At 32.9% G+C, this 19659-nt stretch overlaps 1 protein-coding gene across 2 annotated transcripts in view; it reads left to right on the top strand.

Annotated features, from left to right (window-relative positions):
- The first annotated feature begins 329 nt into the window (after positions 1-329).
- LOC106459128 (NADH dehydrogenase (ubiquinone) complex I, assembly factor 6-like) overlaps positions 330-19659 on the top strand; it is a 45337-nt gene continuing 26007 nt past the window's right edge. The window contains exons 1-3 of one of the 2 annotated variants that reach the window (XM_013918714.2): positions 330-553; positions 12519-12618; positions 13737-13817. In XM_013918714.2, coding sequence (XP_013774168.1) covers positions 369-553; positions 12519-12618; positions 13737-13817 — 366 coding nt within the window. In that variant the 5' untranslated portion in view covers positions 330-368. Of the gene's footprint in view, positions 554-1106; positions 1527-12518; positions 12619-13736; positions 13818-19659 lie in introns of those variants that run through there. The other variant, XM_022385561.1, reaches the window with a different exon arrangement.

Genomic DNA, 19659 nt, shown 5'->3' with positions numbered 1-19659 from the left:
ACAAAAACAAATGTTAACAACAAAGCTTCATTATTTAAAATCTTATAATGAAGTAACATATATATATGTATTAACATACCTTTGAACACATTTCGTTGACAAATACACATTGATAACTGATTGAAAAAATATATCGAACTAACAGACGAACTATTTTTCATTGAACATGTATTTAAAAACATTCGCTGCATGTTGTATCTACAAGTTATGCTTGTGTGAAAATTTTTCTACGCGCCTTATCCTTGGGCTCAAGCTTTAACTTCGCACACCTGCCTTGTCTATGTCTGTCAAGAGGAGCAATATCGCGTTGTTTTTTGTTTTTTTTTCAGGTGACATTATTTTCCGCTAGGAGGGATATTACGCTAAATATGTCAACGCGTGTTGTTTTCTCTTTAAGGATATTTTGGTTTTGTCGCCAATCAAACTCAAAGTTAAACCACCCTAAATTTTTATACAGTTGTTTGTCAGAATTTACTGTATGCCGGAAATTAGGAAATACAACGATTAATAAGAAGCGACAAACACCAGCAGAGTACTGCGCAGAAACTTTACGGTAAGCCTTATCCAAACTAAACCGTTAACATTAAAATAAAAAGTAATAAAACATGCTGAACTCGGACTATTTAATTTTCACTTTCAGACACATTCAAAACAAATTTATTATATTTAGGCAAAAAAGATCTAACTCCCGGAAAATTGTTAAAGCATTAGATTTTGAAACAGGAAACATTAAAAGCAGACAGTGGGAAAATGAATTATTTCTAATTATAACAAAATCTGACACCTTTCCTTATTCTTACTCTAAGTAAAAGTTATAACACTGGGCAACAACAACAACAAAAATTCTCAACTACTAGAAGAAATGCAACTGTTTCTGAGTAATTTCACGTTGCTGATTCTAAAAGTCATGTTGAAAATTATTAATCACTCTAGTTTTCGAGTTATGATAGATTTATTCAAAATATTCTTCTAGATCGTGAAAATAACTTTTGCTTTAATAACTATGTATTCATTTACAAATGTATAATCTGCATGCTTTGAAAAGTTTCTTTCATGTTCACAGCAAGAACAACAAGAATCGATGGCTTAGTGTTCCCATTGCACAAAACTACAGTTTTGAGACAGAAAATCTCCATTCTTGAGGATAATGTTCAATACCTAATTCTAACATTAGTGCATCAACATTTATACAGAAACAGAAAGTATGTTGTAGTGAGAAGCAAGACTTTGATGGCAATTTGGGTGAACTGAAACTCTTATTCCCAGAGCTAATAAATTCCATTGCTGTAAACGAGAGCCAAGAAGTTCCCCATACTGCTTTGATAGAAACAAGTCACAAATCAGATCATTTAGCTCTTGTGTGATCACTATCTGTATGATCAGATCGGGCAGTTTATGTTGAGGTGCTACATGAATAGAATTACTATAGGAAGATGAGGAAGGTGATTTATTGTCTTCTTTGCAGGATAACTCTTCTGTGCCCCAATTTGCTGGTGGATGTGGCACTGGAAGACTAATCCCATGAGGTACTAGTTTCATTGCACATGCAATATCTGGATATTTAGTGTATTGTTTAATTTTGCTTGAATATACAGAAACATTAATCATCCACAGATAATAGTCAGTTAAATGATCTATGGATTCGCACTATATCATGGAAACTGCAAAGGGCATACTTGCTCTTCTTATTCAGCCACTGTGTCAAGCCAAATGTGCAAACTGTACAACACACATGTGGAGTCCAATGTTTTTCTTGGTTCCCAATTTTACACCCAAAATAGTGGTAGTAATCTACCTTTACCTTGTGTTTGATGTTTTTCTTTTACAAAACTGTAATATGTTTTCCACAAATATAGCAGAAACTCTTTGGCTGATTTTTGTACTTTCAGACTTTATTTGAACTGGAGGCAGCTAGCATTTCAGTGATTTTCTAAAAACTTTAAAAGACTTTGTCTACAAAACGAGAGTTTAAAAGATTTTAAAAAACAAAGTTTTTCAGAATTTTATTATATCACAGGTATGATGTGAGGGAGAAGATCAGATTTTGTTTTGACTGTGTGCAAAGCAAGGCATAGTGACCAAGTGAGTGTGAGAGAGAGAGGCATATGACTCCGCCCCTTTTACACCCATTCGAGGGACTTCTTGAATGTTTTGTCAAACAGAGCACATGAGAGTTCCATGATTCCCGGGTGGAGCACGTGAGTGTGGGAATGAAGTAAAAGTGTTGCAATCTGCTACAATTATATCGAGAACAAATAGCATATATGAACAATATATTTGGAATTTTACACCAATACAATACAGTCAGTGTTTGAAGTTATGAAAAATGTTTGCTTTTTACACATTAAACTGTCCAAATAAACTTAATTTCACAGCATAAATCTATTGTACTGAGTTGATTGCATGGTATTTCACATAATGCTGATAAGATATTGGGATCTTAAAATAACTCAAAATTTAGGGGTCAGGGTCAAATTTTGGCTACATTTTTGAAATCAGTACCATCAAGTTACCACAAATCACCTAAGTTTTCTCCATTATTAAATTTTTTGTTGTTCAGTATAATTTAACAAATATAATATTATAAAGAATGACAAAATAAACATTTGGTTTCAAACAATTAAGAATGTAATAAACATTATATTGAAAAATTTAAGTATTATTATGCACATAATTTGCTGATTCTGTTAAGGAGTGTACCATATTTTACACAGGTTCAGCATAATAGAAAAAATGGTAACTTTCAAAAAGTTATATCGAGACATAGGTACTTGATGGTCTAATTTGTTTTTGATTTAAAACAGCTGCTTGTAAAGAAGTCAAAATATGTGGGATAATTTTAGTTAGGTTACATATTTCTCTTATTTGATGTATAGAGAAACTAGAGTTATGTAAAATTGTTCTTTAGTGTATATGATATACAGACAACAAGGGGCAGTTTAGTCCTTAATATAATAATATACAAGAACAAGGGGGATGTTCTCCATCAAGGATGTCCAACCACTTAAAAATAAAAATTCAAGTCCAGACCTGATCATTTAATTATTTTTCAAGTGTTGCTTTAAATTTACTGCATCCACCACATTGAAGGCAAACCATTTCGAAGGCTGTGCTGAAGATGACTCCTACCCTGCCAAAATTTATATATGTGCCCCCTTGTCCTATTATTTTCTCCATTAAATGTAAAAAAAAAATGATCCAGTGAAGCTATCAGTTCCCTTAATCATCTTCAACACCTCAGTCAGATCCCTCTAACTATCCTGTTTTCAGAAGAAAACTGTGTCAGAGATTTCAACTTCTTCATCCCAGATATCATCCTAGTTAACCTCCTTTGAAACATTTTTTTTTTAAGGTTTGGAGCCCAAAACTGAACTCAGTACTCCAAATGAGGCCTAAAAAGTGACCAATAATATGAAATAACCCATTTAGATTTGTAATCCACATTTTTGTAAATACTACCCAAAACTCCGTTTTACCCTACTACTAGGAACTGTACACTGCTTTGATGGCTTCAGAATATAAGACTGATCAACCACATGCATTACCCTGCATTTATTATAATTCAAAGTGTAACAAATTTGTTATTATATATTTATTTTAATATCAACGTTTGTTTAGATTAAATTTACATTTAGGAACATACATAGCTTATGCTGTTAAATATGTATTGCAAAACTCCTGCCTATTCTCCAAAGTTGTAGACGATTCTCGAGAGTAAGAATCAACAATATATGTATGTACGTAAGTGCTTAAATTTGTATTGTTACATAATCTGAATTTTCTAGAAAGCCTCCACATGCCTATAAATATAACCAATATGACTCACCAAAAAAGAACATCTATTAGTATTATACGTTTGCTATAGTCAGTGTGCTATGAACTTCGGAAGCTAAAACTGTGATTGTTATAACACTTATCAATTGGAAAACTTCAGATATTTTAACAGGGGCATTTACAAATTTCGAAAATTACAAACCATTTAACTTCAGTGGATTCACATCGGACATTAATACTTTTACAAAAATATTTCCTAATGTCATCGGTGGAAACTCAGTCTCTAATAGGTGTATGAACAGTGATGACTACAGGGCTAGCTAGCTCCCTGTTAAGTGAATTGTGCTTACGTCAACCCGAAATTAACTCGCTCATCGTGAACCCTCAATAAGATATTAAGGAAGTTCCAGACTAGAAAGGAGATTTTATATTGCTTGTAAGTTTGTGAAACTTTTGTTTATAAATCATTGTTTATAATAACTATTATTATAAATTGTATTGTGTGTATATTAAAACGTATTTGTGTTAAAAAAAAAAAGAAAACTGTGTGTATCAGTCTTGTTGGCAAATATCATAAACTGACTATATATTGCCATATATTTAAATACTAAATCCAAAGTACAATTTAACTACTAAACTTAAATTACCAGTTAACTTGGTTTCACACCATTTGAAATTCTATTACATAACAAAAGCCATATGCCAGTTATTCATGCAATTTGCCAAATTATCCTATTCATTTTGTGAAGCAGCAGCAGCATCCTCACAGCCAGTAACACCTAAAACCTTAATACTATCAGCAAATTTAAGTAATTCATTGACTGTTTCTTTATCTGTGTCAGAAAGAACACTGGTTCTCAGTGACATATTAAAGTTTTTCCCACCCCTAGGGCCATTAGAAAGTGCTGCTCCCTTGCTATGTGGACTAGATATAGTCTCAACCAAGAGGTGTAAAATAGTTTATAGATATTAATCTCAACACTAAAATACATGTCAGAGAAGATATAAGCACAAATAAAATGCTGAGATTGGAATAAAAAAATGAACATGTTTTAATCTAGAAAGAAGAGAGTTTAGCTTATTTGGAAAATATTTGTTTTGGTTCTATGTTTACTATAGTAGAGGGGCTGACACAAATCTTATTTTTTACAACTGCTTATTAGTGTTGTGTTTGCTACAAATTTTTACTCACTTCAGCAGTTAAAACAAAATGATGCTACTGGAATTTTGCCACCTTGTAAAATTTGCTGCCCCATGTCTGGACCTAGTTGGTATGTGCATAAATACATCACAGCTGGTTTCAACACTGAATCCTGATGCATCACTTGTAGCTTTTATCCAGTTTGACTGAACTCCATTTATAATGACCTCTGTTTTGTTCCTTCCAGTCATGCATTTTTTTTTATCTCTTATCTTTGACACCTATAAGAGATTATTTTTTAACAAACCTTTTATGTGACACTTTGTCACATGCTGTATGAGATCAAGGTATATCAAAATCCACACATGTATCCTCATCTACATAAGCAGTAGCCTCTTCAAAGAATGTCAAAATATTAATAAGGCAAGCAAAATTTTAAACCCATCCTTTATTTAACAAGAAATCTTCAATTTCCATCTTACATTCCTGTTAAGAATTGGCCCCCACTACAGCTGACAGCTACCCATTCCATTAGTCGGTCATTTTGTTGTAAAAATAAAACTGTCTTAATTAACTGGAGACTAGCCTGTCTCTTCCAAATCTTAAACTTGTGTATTTACATAATTATCTTCAGAATATAACATAATGAAATCATAGGCCTTTATCTTATCAGTACCTATAATAACCTTTTAAACTTTAATAAGATCACCTGTTACCTTTCTTTTCTGAAGAGAGAATAAGAGACCTTAACCTATTCATATAAGATAACCCTTCAAGCATCCTAGTACCCCTCTTTCAAATTATTTCCGAAAAGCCAGTATCCTTTCTTAGGTAAGAAAATCAGAACTGTACACAGTAATCCAACTTACATATTAATCCAGGTCATTCTGTTGTACCTCATCATTAATGTAAGAGTCAATCGATGTAATTCTCAATGCGTTTTCTTTTTTTTTGTAATAATATTTGTAGTACAGGATAATGGAAATTACAGGTCCATTAGGCTAACTTATCTTGTTAGCAAGATATTTGAGTCTAAAGTCAAAAATACAGGTGTCCAAGTATTTTTGAAACAAGTTGTTTCTTGTACATGCAAGTATAATGGTTAAAGTTTCTTTACAGCATATAATCACCATAGTTCAACATGTTGAGTTACATGCAGAATGTTCAGTCTGTATCCAGTGTCTTTCCAAGTGTTTTGGAAGATTGCAGGAATAACCTTTGTGGAGGCTTCTTGGATATGATAATGTAATTTATCCTTACTGTCAACTTTATTAGCATAAATTTTGTTCTTTATAAAGACCCCATAAAGCAATCCATAGAGCGTGGGTGTCAGCTGAATAGGCTTTCCCATTAAATCCACTGACTTTCTCCTTCGTAATCACCATTTTGCTTCAGACTGGAATCGTGAACTTCTCAGAATCCAATACTTTCAATTAGTGCTGTAAAATAAAAAACTTTTAACATTATTCTTGCATATGCAACAAATTATGTGACTATAATGGTTTTTCTATTACGAATTTTCAAAGCTTTTCCAAAATTGTTGAACTTCCTATAAAATAAGCATCAGAAAAACTGACATGAACAAGTTATTTTTCAGTCCAAGTTGGATATATTCTCGAGCACTAACTTATGAAGATTTGCTGATGTTATTTCAGTGTTAGCTTAAATATATCTAACAGTGTTGAGAATATTGTTTAATTTCAACAGACTTGGACATAGTCAGTGGGGAATATTCAATATTAAATTAAAAATGATTAGTGTTACTGGATGCTCTGGTTTAAGTAGGGCATTCCCTTTTCTTGGATTTTTGCACTTGAGATACGAGATTCTGAAAATGACTTAACCTTCCTCATGAAAGAATTATTGGTGTTGGCCAATATGAATAGACATTTAAGTGTCACTGTTCTTAAAAATTGTATGTTAAATGTTTAGTTTTCACAAAAAGACCAGGCACTTGAGATTTAGATCTGGAATCTTATTTAAACTTTGAATTTCAACTAGAATATTAATGTCTTCATGTATATGTATTAGACTTTGATAAAGCCTTTCTTAGAGTACTGTAATTTTGGTTTCATTATTAAAGAAAGGATGTATGCTGGTGAGGGTGCAGAAATGTGAGCCATGAACACAGGATTAAAATCTATATTTTCAAAACATACTTACCTTCTTTCACACTATAGCTGTAACTCAGAGTAACTGCTAGGTTTCCTTTTCCTTTGCCCATCTAAGCATTGGTCTGCTATTTTCTTGCTTGTTCCAGTCTTTTATTCCCCACTTAATTGCTGTTGGCAATATCAGTTTTGTAAACACTCTCCACCTGCATCAGTGCGCCCTCTATCTTGGTACTGTATATAAGCATCTCTTTCAGATAATATTGCCACTTTTTGAGACTGACCCAATCTGCAGTCTCTAAAGCATTCAGTAATAGGTTTCTTTGTGGTACAACTGTTGGAGATACTCTAAGCATTCTTCATGTTACTTATTTTGATTTTTGTAATACAGTAACTTTTTTTTTTTTTTGCATTTGGCAAGCCAATATATGACATGATTTCCTGGATTAATGTATCTGGCACAGAGGCAAATCAAATCTCTCCTATCCCACCTCTGATATCTAGTGTTACTCACGAATTGGGAGCAGTAACTCTTGGTTGAGGCTGTCCGTGATCTTATCTGTAGTGAGGTGGTCTGGTTGTGCTTCTCCGGGGGGCTCTGAGGCTGCAGTTGCGGGCATTCCTGGACATTCTGGAAATAGTTTAAATTCCCTTTTTCCAATGCCTTCCTTTACTTTATTGGCTTTTCAGGAGGCCAGTGTGGATCAGCAGCCTGTTGCTCCTTTCCTTAGGTTGGTAAATCAAATGTGTGATGATTTGGGTTCTTCCCCAGTTGCTTTTGAGTGTACGCCTTCTTTGATGTTGGAAAGGTCTGAGGACAAATACTTAGTTCTCCCTCCATCATCTGATATTGCAGTTTTTGCAGGAAGATTTACTGCTCAGTTATGTGAAGGGACAGCTATGCCTTGTCCACCACGTTTGTCAGAACAACATGCTTTAGCCTACCACTGCCAGGTTGAAGCATATTTAGACTCTCAGAAATCAGATCCACTCCTGGAAATGTGGGGTTCCAGAACAAAGTCTGTGGTCAACCAGAAGAGATCGCAATTTCCTAGGATTTGTATGACCCTAGCTATGGTGGTGAGATATTTATCATACCTACACTTTTTATCGGAAGCCTCACATTGTCACATCAATTTGATGACGAGTTGTGACCATTGTTAGCATCCACCTTGGTTCGATTGTCAGCTTCTGCACTTTCCCATGTCTCTTGCCTGGTATGTTGTTTGGATTTGTTGGGTAGAGATGTGTTGTTGGAGGGCATTCATCTACCTGCTGCCACCCTCCATGAGTGATGTGAAGCCCCCTTTTTCCAAACCTTGATTTTTGTGGGCATTCCACTGTTAGCATCCACCTTGTTTTGGTTGTCAGCTTCTGCATTTTCCCTAGTCTCTTGTCTGGAGTGTTGTTGGGTAGAGATACTTTATTGGAGGGCATTCATCTACCTGGTGCCACCTTTCATGAATTATGTGAAGCTCCCCTTTCTCTGATTCTTGATTTTTGTGGGTATTCCAGAGTCTTTGGAATCAAGGGATGATGCCACCCATCTGCATTCATCCCTGTCAGCGTTGAATTCTCCACTTTCCTCGGCTTCTACAGCTGGTTGTAATTTTGCCCTTATTCAAGTGTATCGACCCCCAACATCAGCCCTCAGGCCATTGGTACTGAGAATATATTCCACCCATATCCACGAGGTTCTTCAGTTGGAACACGGCCAGTGGCAGCAGTGAGTACTGTAGGCCTCAGGAATCTGTGGGGGCTCGGCTCAAAGAATTTTTGGAAGTGTGGAAAACCTTTACCACGGATCCATAAGTACTACAGATCCTTGCATCAGGAGTAGTTGTTCAGTTCACCATTATCCCCCCCAACCTGGGGGTTTCTACCTCCTGAAGATCCTCATGTTTCATAACTTTGCTCCATGACTATCAGAGATTCGTTTGTCAAGGGAGCAGTGGAGAGATTTGTTTCAGTTATTCCAGGGTTTTATTACCATCTTTTGCGCCCAAGAAGATGAGAGATTAGCATCCATTCATCAATCTTTCATGTCTAAATCAATTCCTAGATCCTCCAGAGTTCACAATGGAGTCATTACTCACCCTGCATTGGCATTTTTGCCAGGACTGTGGATGACCAAGTTTGATGTTGCCAATGGCTAGTTGAACATTACCAGATCAGAGTCATTCTGCCAATATCTATGTTTTGTGCACAGGGTCAGTTGTTGCAGTTCAGGGCTCTGACCTTTGGACTTGCATCAGCACCATATGTGTTCTGCTGCATTGTACGAACCTTTTCTAGTCACCTCCATTTTCTGGGCCTGTGCACACACCATTACATGGAGGACTGGCTACTGCTAGCACCATCTCATCAGTTGGCAGAATGTCACACCCAGATTCTAATTTCCAAAGCAACCAAGGTAGGATTTCTTGTCAGAGCCAAGAAATCTATTCTCACTCCAACACAATATATTGTCCATCTTGGTGTCTTTTTACATACATACCTCATTTGGGCTCAGATAACTCCCATCTGGCTCCATGCTGTGGAACAAGCAGTCTGACTCTTACTCACATCTCATTCTTCCCCTGTGTGGATGGTTCTCTCTCTTTTTGGGATGTGGGCATCACTCGAATCCTTCATTACTTTGGGATGAGTGCACATGAGATCCCTTCATTGGTATCTATGTGACCAATGGATCATGAAGTTGATTTCATTTTAAGCTTTGTTCCTTTCAAAATGGATAAAACCTGTTATTTGCTGGAATGATATTTTGAGTACTACACATTATGTAAGGATATTGATTTCAGTGTCCATTAACTGTTGTTCAGGTGATATCTAGAGGTGATGGCCCAAGCTGTATTGTAATGAGAATGATCAGTCATGTGGGTAGCACTAATTGTCTTGGGTAAATATGAGGTTTCTTGAGTGCTAAGAAACATTACATTTGGTCAATCTCTCTGGAACATCATCTTGAGTGAGTATAGTCTGAAATGGATCCTAAAGGGTTAAGAACTCAAGAAATTCAGGCAGAGTGACAGTCCATCATATTTAATATTTAAACAAGTACTCACACTGTGTTATGTTTAATGTATAATAAAGATTGTGCATTTTGTTTTACACTTTATGTCTGGTCTCATTATATCATTTTACATCAACTCATTTAGTAATAGGTTTTGTATTATTCAGTAATAAATGTTGCAAGCAAATTTCCTGTTAGCTAGCAAACCTTTTTAATATAGCTTGAATGTAAATTCAGCTTCACATGGATATACCATAATGGTGTAAGTCTACATCTTTTTGATGTGGAAATACAGATATGTGATTAAACATGACATTGTAAACATTGGTCCTTTGAGGCTGTTCCTGCACACCCACCCTTGAGAAAAATTAAACCAACTCTTTATTTTTTTAGAAAATCATCAATTCCCTTTTGAACTTATAAAGTCTTAGCCTCCACTACTGCTTAATACTCATGGAAACTTATTCCATTAGACAATTGTATTGTTTTAACTGTCAGAGTAAAGCACAAAGCAATCAAATACTTTTATCATATCAATCCTCCAGATAATCTTCAATAAGATCACCTCTTACCCTTTTTTTCTCAAAAGAAAATAAGAAATCTTAACCTTGTCCCCATAAGATAAAATTTCCAGTTCTGGAATTATCCTTGTAACCCTCCTCTGAACCATTTCCAATAAGTCAGTATTTGTTCTAGAGCTGTACAATTAATTGATTACCTACCAGAATTGATTATAGCTATTTATGTCACATAGAATAATTGGTTAATCAAATTACAACTAAATTGACTTATGAAAATAATAAGCTAATCAAAACTTATGTTTCCGAATATTACTGTTTTTGATTCTTCTCAAAATCCAAGTAATCAAAATATTGGCATTATAATTTCTCATTATTACTTTTGATTAATTCAAGGTTGTTAACTTTAGATGAATTGTGGCACAGCTCACAAAAATAATAAACTAATCAAACTTGGTGTTTCCGATAATTATGTGAAGACATCTATTACTTGAATATAATTGATTAATTAGCTTGAAGATTAACTGGTTAGAAATTTCCACTGATTGGCCTTCAAAGTAGTTCTTTATACTTTTTAAAAAGTTTTTTTTATTTGCAACTTCCAACATAATTTACTTCTACATGCACTACAATAATAGAATGATCCTTGATACCACCAACTAAACTGTCAGCATTCTAATTTTATTTTTCTGTACTCTTCACCTTAACAGTTTTATCAGTATACTTAATGGGAGAGTCTTCCACTATGTACACCTCTTGATCATCTCCTTTTTCACTGCAGACAGCCAAAGGCTCAACTCTGTTAGAATGGTACTTCAATGCTAGCTGCTTCTAACTTTCTTTATTTTGAAATCAGTTTTAAAGTCGATAGATCCACTGACAGATTGTATTTTTCTGTCTTCTTGTATATTAATATAAGTCTCTCCTAGCCTGACATTAAATACTATTATTTTGTATTTAATTTCAGGTAAAGAGCACAATCCACATACAGAGAGTTGATTACATTATAATAAGACAATTTTGAATACGAAAATCAACAACCACTGCTGATTTAAAGTTGCAATGACATATCAGAGCTACATTTTGAAATAGTTTGGCAATTTGTAGGTAGTATAATGCCACCAAAAGCTGATAGCTTTCAGAAATTACTAAGATGGGGATATCCCTTGTACTTAATGCAATTGGAAAACAAAGAAATATGGATCAACTTGGAGACCAAGACCATTAAGAAAGGGACATGAAACAAGTCATGTCCCAGTTGTATTAAGCAAAGTGTGGCATAATATAAAAGATGATAATTCATGAACATGAAGGTCAGTGACAAAAGCAGTCCATGTGTCTCAGGCAACAGTAAGCAACATAATCAAAAAGAATTTATATTAAGAAAAAGAGTCACAATAGCTGCTTCCACAATATATCAATTTAACATCACATACTTCGGGCAGCTGGGTGATGAAATAGTCATTCATTCTGTCCCATGGTTCTTGAAATACTGATCAAGTCACCAGACACAGTGCTAATGGATATCTGTGCGATGAGGTTGTTAAAACAGGAACTACAAAACTATTGTTACTGTAAAATAGATGGAGCTTTATGGGATGGAAACTGTTGTAGGATTATTGTCAATATACACAGTTGTCAGAGAGAGAATGACTGAACATGAAGTCCCAAAATCATTTTATTATATTGTACTCAACCTCTTTATAGATCAATGTTTGTACTTTCTTCCAGTTAACAATAAATATATGTGTAAAAATTACAAATTGAAAATAGGAATAGCTTTGAACTTTCTTCCAGTAAACCTAAAGAAAAACAGAAAGAATATTGCTGTAATTCCTGCAAAAAATAAAAAAAAAATAAACTTGCTATTAAGGTTTGTTAACAGCATAGTGCTGATAGTAATTTTACATGTGTATGTTTAGCAAGTAGTGTCGGATACATCATAAGTTTTTTTCTTCCAGAAAATGTGATTATGAGAACTATTTGGCAACATTGCTCCTCCCTCAGGAATCAAGGTCTGCAGCTATGGTAATTAGAGCTTTTAACACAGAAATTGCCCAGGTGAGTATTGAGAAAAGAGAATATTACAGAGTTTCTAGGAATCTGTTTACTATCTTCACTTTTAGTGCTATATTTAAAAAAAAACATTTCACAATAGCAACTGCCATTTTTTCCATAATTTCAAAGAAGTATTAATGTATATCTAATTACAGAATTGCAGAAAAAAACAAAGACAATTTTACCGTTTCCCAAAAATTTAATTTATTCATAACTATGGTTTCTCCCACAAAGACATCATCAGGTACAATCTGAAATGGTTTGCAAACACGTTTACATACAGTTTAAACAAAGAACCAGAAGTAACCTTAATATTCACTTTGAGACAACTGGAGAGGAGCTTAAGTTGGTTTGGTCATTTAGAAGTTTTTCTGGATTTGTTTTAGTCTTCTATTTATTTCTAAAATTTTCAGCCTATCTAGTTTTTACCTTCTTCACTGATATGCAAAATTTTGCAGTTTTTTCTGTATCAAATTGGTGTTTAGTTTCAATAAGGTGGAATGCAAAAGTTGAATCCATTTTTCTTAATTTCCAGCTTCGAGAATGTTCTTCAATCCTCATTGCTATGGAATGTCTCTTGTTTGACCTATGTTAACAATATTGCAGTCTTGACACATTAATTGGTAAAGACCCCTGTTGCTCTACTTTTTGATTTTGTCTTTGTTATGAATAAATTAAGTTTGGGGAAATGCTACAATTGTCTTTATTTTTTCTTCAATTCTGTAACTATGGAGTATTATCAAATACTGATGATTTCAAGTATCAATTATATACTATATTTAATAATAACTTGTGTAGCATTTAAACCCAGTAAGACTTATTATAATTTAAATCATGTTATTCTGTACTTATGCAATATGGGTTTCCACTGAGAAAAGTGTGTGATATCATTTAAATTATAACTTATTTGTGATGTGCAGCTGTGAAAATGTCTATTGCTGAACTACAGAGCTAAGGTTGACTGGGTTACAAGATACAAAATATTGCTAATAATTTAATCATTTATGGGACAAAATATTTATTTATGTTCTGGCTTTAAATTAGATTTCTAACTTCTATTCACAAAGAGTTTTTTTTTGTGTACATTTGTATATAGTTGGATTTTTTCTTTTTTTTTGTAGGTGAAAGATATGGTGTCTACAACTCATGCTGGAGCCATGAGGATACAGTTTTGGAAAGATACACTAGAGCAGACGTTCCAGGTTTTCGTTTATTTGTTCATAGTTTTGAGCTTCACAATGTTGTTACACCTGTACTGAAAGTGATGCAGAATAGATGTATAGTGACAGAATATACAAATATATTACATATTTCATTTTGTAGTGATATATATTTGTGTTTATATTCTGTCTCTAGTTGAACCTTAAGTTATAGTATTTTATTGCTTGTGGTTTCAATTTTCCAAGTATTAGTACAAGTGCAATAGATGACATTAAACACTCAAAATGCTTTCTCTTTTCATACTACTCTAACTTTAAAAACTAGATGTAAAGCTAAAATGAAATAATACTTCAATGGAAAGATTGTGATAGGTGTATTTATGATTATAAAGGGAAGTACTGAGTCAATAAAGTAACAAACTATGTACTAACAATACAGTTAGGGAAACATATTCAATAAAAGTGCAGAACTCTACCTGAATATACTAGAAATTAAAATTTTGACTTAAAATTTGCATGAGCAGGGATAATTTCTTTGTGTAAAATGAATAAACTTCTGAACTCTATTTTATTTTCTTGTAACTTTATCAGTAATTCAGTAATTAGAGTAAAAAATCCTTGTCATCCTCTAGTCCACCTCATTTTTTACCATAGCAACATGCTCTGGTCTGGACAAGTAGCTTAGTTAGTGTGGTGTTGTCAGATTCACTTCTTTTTCTTTGAGTAATTGGGTAGGAACAGCTGGATAGCTGAAGGCTCATCAGGAAACATGTTGCAGAGCAAAAGCCTGAACACTAACTTTGTACACAGTAACAGTCTTTATTCACTACAAACAATCAATCAAACTAAATAACAAATGTTTTTTTTTTTAGTGAACAGCATGTACGTGAATTTTCATTGAAAACTCTCAAGAGTTCAAGTTAAGTTAAAAGCTGTTAAGTTATAGCTATAAAAAGTTATACCAAACATACTATTGTATAGAGAAAACAATAATGTCATTTCTCTCAGAATGCAGTTACCACCCAGATAATCAACTGAGAGTCATTCTTACAACAAAATGGAATATTATAATGCAAGGGCATCATCTGACTTGCCACTAGAAAATATCACTGTAGCTCTCAACACAGGTTGTACTATGTTATAGCAGTATTTTATAATAGAGAGTACAAGTGATGTCCATGTTGACTGACCCAGTTCTGTGAGCAGCTAAAGCAAGAAAACTTATTATGTTTTAAAGTTTACAGTGCTGACTGGAGGATAGAAGCCATTTTCAACTTCAGTTGTTCCTTTGACTGGGTTTCTATATTAAGTAGAAAAGGCTCAAAGTACATAGCAATCTTGAAAAATTAATTTTAACTAAAGGGGTAGGAAACATATGGCAAGTTTATTTACCGCATTAGTTTTAATTTCAACTAGGGATTGCCAGTTCTCATTCTGTCAAGAACAAGACAATTATTTCACTGGTTTCTTCAAATTAAATGTAAAAAGAATATTTACTATGTTTATATGAATAGTTTTATGAATAATATAACTGTGTCACAAAAACTGTACTTTCTAGTGGCTATTTCTAAAATATGTGTTAGGTTATTCAGTTCCCAAATAATTAAACATAATCAATTTAATGTGAATGATATGTTCTTATGGACATATGAAATGAATATATATATTCATATATAAGCATATGTAAAACATGATGACATAGAATAAGTGTAATGAAACACTTTTTATAAGGTTACTTACCAATTTCTTTTTTTCACTCTTGCTCACATTAAACGGTGTTATGCCACATGTTTCTTCTTTTCTAAGATTCTGTTTTAAGTAAGTGTTTTCTACTTTACTTTTCTCAAAATATGTTATTTTGAATTGCACACAGGGCTTAGTTCATAACTAGCTTTAGAGGTATCATCAGAGAGTGATAAAATGGCAAAACATGGGTGCTATTTTAACTTTATCCGCATTAGAGTTAGGCTAATTATTGAGATTATTAATTTATTACATTGAAGTAATCAATTATTTTCACATGATAATACCAATGCAATCTGCCAGGGACAATGCATTGGTACTGATAAATTTTCTATCTAACATATTTGTATAAATAATCCTTGGACCAGTTGCACATATTAATCACTCTTAAATTGTTCATCTCGTATCCATCTCCATAATTATTTGTCCATGTTAATGAGGAGAACATGAAATCAGGAATGAATGATAAGTTTAAGCATTTTTGGGTGTTTGTTTTCAGATAGTGATAAATGGCCTTATGTCATGCTTTTCTATGAGGTTATAAGATATAATTTGTAATCTTTGTGTATGACTATTTTAAAATGCTTACAAGGTTGCTGTAATGAGCTGCTTGCCATTATATACCAATATCATATCTGGATGTAATGTATTTTGGACATTTAAAGAAAATTTTTAATACTTTATTTAAATGAATGAGATTGATTACATATTGTGGAAGCTAGTCTTTCAAGAAACAGTTTGCAGTTTAATACATCAAAAAGTCAAAGAAATAATGAAAACGTGAGGAAAACTTTGTCATATTTAATACTCTTCAAGCTTCACTGATCACAGATGGGCTAAATTAAAATTCATTCATCTGTTAAAAATATCATAAGGTATTTTCAAATTGCATAGAACCATAATTTAATTTAAGGAAAGCACTTTTTGTGCTTTATACAAATTCACTATTTTCTTAGAGATTATATAAATTTATAATATTTAAGTAAAGTCTCTACACAAGACTAATATTCCTATTTCTAACTTATTTTAGTTTTTTTAAAGACGTTTTCAAACTACCCTTTATTTAATATGATAGGTTAAGTCAGATACAACAATTTAGAATTAAGTTACCTTTTTTAATCCTATCATGTTCACAGCATAGTAAAAGCCTGTAACAAGCTGAAAATATGATTACTGCTTCATGGATTTCCCCTCTCTACATTTTCACAAGACCACTAAAACTACTGAATTTTTGTTGCTGAAAATACACATCAGATTGTGACAATGATTCAAAATCAGAAAAAATAAACATAATATTCTCAGATTTCTATTGGACGTTACCCTTGTACATGTCCTTTAAAATATTTTCACTAGTGTGGTAAAATGCTTCATGACCAATCAGAGTCATTAACATTGAGAAAAAGAGTATAAGATTGTTATAAATAAACTAGTTCTTTGATATAAATAATTGTAAAAGAAAATAATATAGAATTGTTAGAGAGAGCTGGGATATCTAACTTTAGTATACTATTACCAAATAAACAAAGCCATCAAATAAAAATAATTGTTCTTAGAATTCATGTAATAAAACTGGTAAAATTATTATCACAGTGTAATGAGACAATACATATAATTTATTAAAACAAATTCATTCAGACTATAGAAAAATACAGTACAACATTCACTGTTTAGTAAGGAAACTTGTGATTACTGCTTTGTAGAGATTATAATGTTCCATAAAGTGGAAATTGAAATATTATAAGAAATATTATATATTTTAGAGCTAAGTCCATTTTTAATACTTATTTATTGTTTTAATGACATGTAATTTTTCTGTTACAGTGGCTTTTAAGTTTTAGAGCAATCAAATAATCCTACAGTGTTTGGCACAAAACAACAGAAGGACAGTAGTATAAACTCTCAAGTGAAATTTGCGATCCTGGAGCTGGATACACATGTATAAAGTGGGTTGTAAATTGTTTAGCAGTATAAACTTTAACCAAATACAGAACATTTAGAAATATTCTGCAACATTTAACTGCGGTATGTTAGTTTAAATGTATAGAGACCATTTAAATAATGTTATGCAAAAAATAAATAGAAATACATTAATCAAAAATGAAGGTAAAACAAAACATCTTAAGATAACTGTTTTTTTTTTTATTGCTTCCTGCTGTGTTACTGTTGTCATGAAGCATAGCTGTTGGTTGTTTAACAAAGTCACACAAATAGCAAAAAGCACACATGTGACTGTTATTGAATAGAGCAATTTTTACAAAAGTATTTTTGGCAGAGTAGATTTATCTAATAAAAATAAAACATTTGTACATTTGTTATGCTATTATTTTAATTGCATTTCCTCACACAATGAGAATACGAACTGTTTTTTCAAAAGACCATTGTTGATTTTTGTTAGTTTATGACTAAAAATTGTTGTAATGGTTGGTGTTTGTTAATATCATATGTGACAAACCACATAAGAGGCTAGTGTGATTTTTTGTTTAATCAGCTGATGAAGACACACATACTTGATTATAATAAAAAGTTGAAATTTAACATAAAAGCTAAGTTACTGAATTATTTAAAGCATTACTTCACCAAAACTACATGGATGGGTTTTTCTTTAAGGTACCCTTCAGTTGTCAAGTTATCACACTCGACTACAAAGCATAAGATTGTTAACTGAGATAGCTACCAGGGTGTGATATATGAATATGCCATGCATTTCTGTCTTCTAATATAATAGAAAGCTGTTAAGCTGATTTCCTTCTAGTTACCGTTGTTCCTTTTATTTTCTAGCTAACTAATGAATGAATATTTGCTGTCAAATTCTTATCAGTGATATAAGTGTTGCTATCAGTTTGGGCAGCTTCTAGCTCAAGTTTTCTAATGAATTGTATGGGTGGATGGTTATTATTCATTGCCAACTTTTACGCATATATTTGCTAAGTATGAAATTCTCCTAATGAAAGAACTTTTAGCATGACATATTTCCTTCAGCAATTCGCATAAATAATGATGCTTGATACAGCTGTACAGAGTACATGCAGGTGATGACAAGAAACTGTTAATCTAGATTCCATGGCATTACAATAAAGGAAGTTCTTAACACTGTTTTAGAAAGAAAAACTATCGTCATATATTTTAAAGAATCTGGTTTGTTCTGTAAAGTATAGGTCTGTTTCAAATAATAGGGTTGCGATTCTAAAGCTAATGTTGGTTGCTATTGAGTGTCACTTTTTTACTTGCTGTGTTTTTTGGTGTGTATTGACAAAAAGTCATGATATCTAATAAAATACACATTAGGTGCGGCCAAAAAAGAATTGAGTATGTGACTTAAAGGTGTCAAATCAAAACTGGCGGTAATCTAGTTTGCTTGGCCTAACCAATACTTGTGTATTTGCACGTCCTTTCACTCTATAGTTTTGCTACTTTAAATCAGTTGTCTTTAACTCTAATGACAAAAACTAAAAACAGCCCACTTTTACTCTTAGAAGCTGCAGTAAAAATTATAGACCAATAGCTCACAAGAGATTTTGTGTGGGCATGCAAAAATTTTAGTCAAATTTGAGTGGTTTTTGTTGTAGAACTTTGCACATGTGGATTATATTTATACCAACTTTGATTCTTAATTGTAGGTTGTAAAGATCTATCAGTGTACCAAATTTTAAAAAATCCATGAAAGTTAAGAATGTTTTTCTATCAAGTAAAGTTTCTGTACTTTTGGTGCAAAGACAAAATGGAAGAAATTCAATTAGAATTGGAGATTTTATATCTTGTGTATTTCTTAATGGATTGCCTTGAAATTTGAAATGTGAAGTACTGGTCCAGTAGAACACATCTACTGAGAATAAGTGATAATTCTGAGCTACAGAAAGTGGACATTCACTAAACTATCTCTCCTATTAATAATACATAGTGTGTCCTGAAGGTTTCTTTGGCCCTATGACATGCTACTGTGTGTCTTGATTTAGCTAAAGAAACTGTATATGCTATCGGGGATAAAGCATCCAATAATACTACAGACAATTACATTTAACATGACATAACGTTTTGGGAAACATAGGACCTATTGGTCCATCTTGGCTGTTCCATCCTCTAAAGTAAATTAAAACATTTAGAAAAAAAAATCTTAAAGCCAGCCCTTATCATTCATATACTT

Source organism: Limulus polyphemus, unplaced genomic scaffold (assembly GCF_000517525.1).
Source record: "Limulus polyphemus unplaced genomic scaffold, Limulus_polyphemus-2.1.2 Scaffold564, whole genome shotgun sequence".
Taxonomy (NCBI): Eukaryota; Metazoa; Arthropoda; class Merostomata; order Xiphosura; family Limulidae; genus Limulus; species Limulus polyphemus.
Note: the sequence above shows the minus strand (reverse complement) of the source record. Positions and strands in the feature narration are given on the sequence as shown.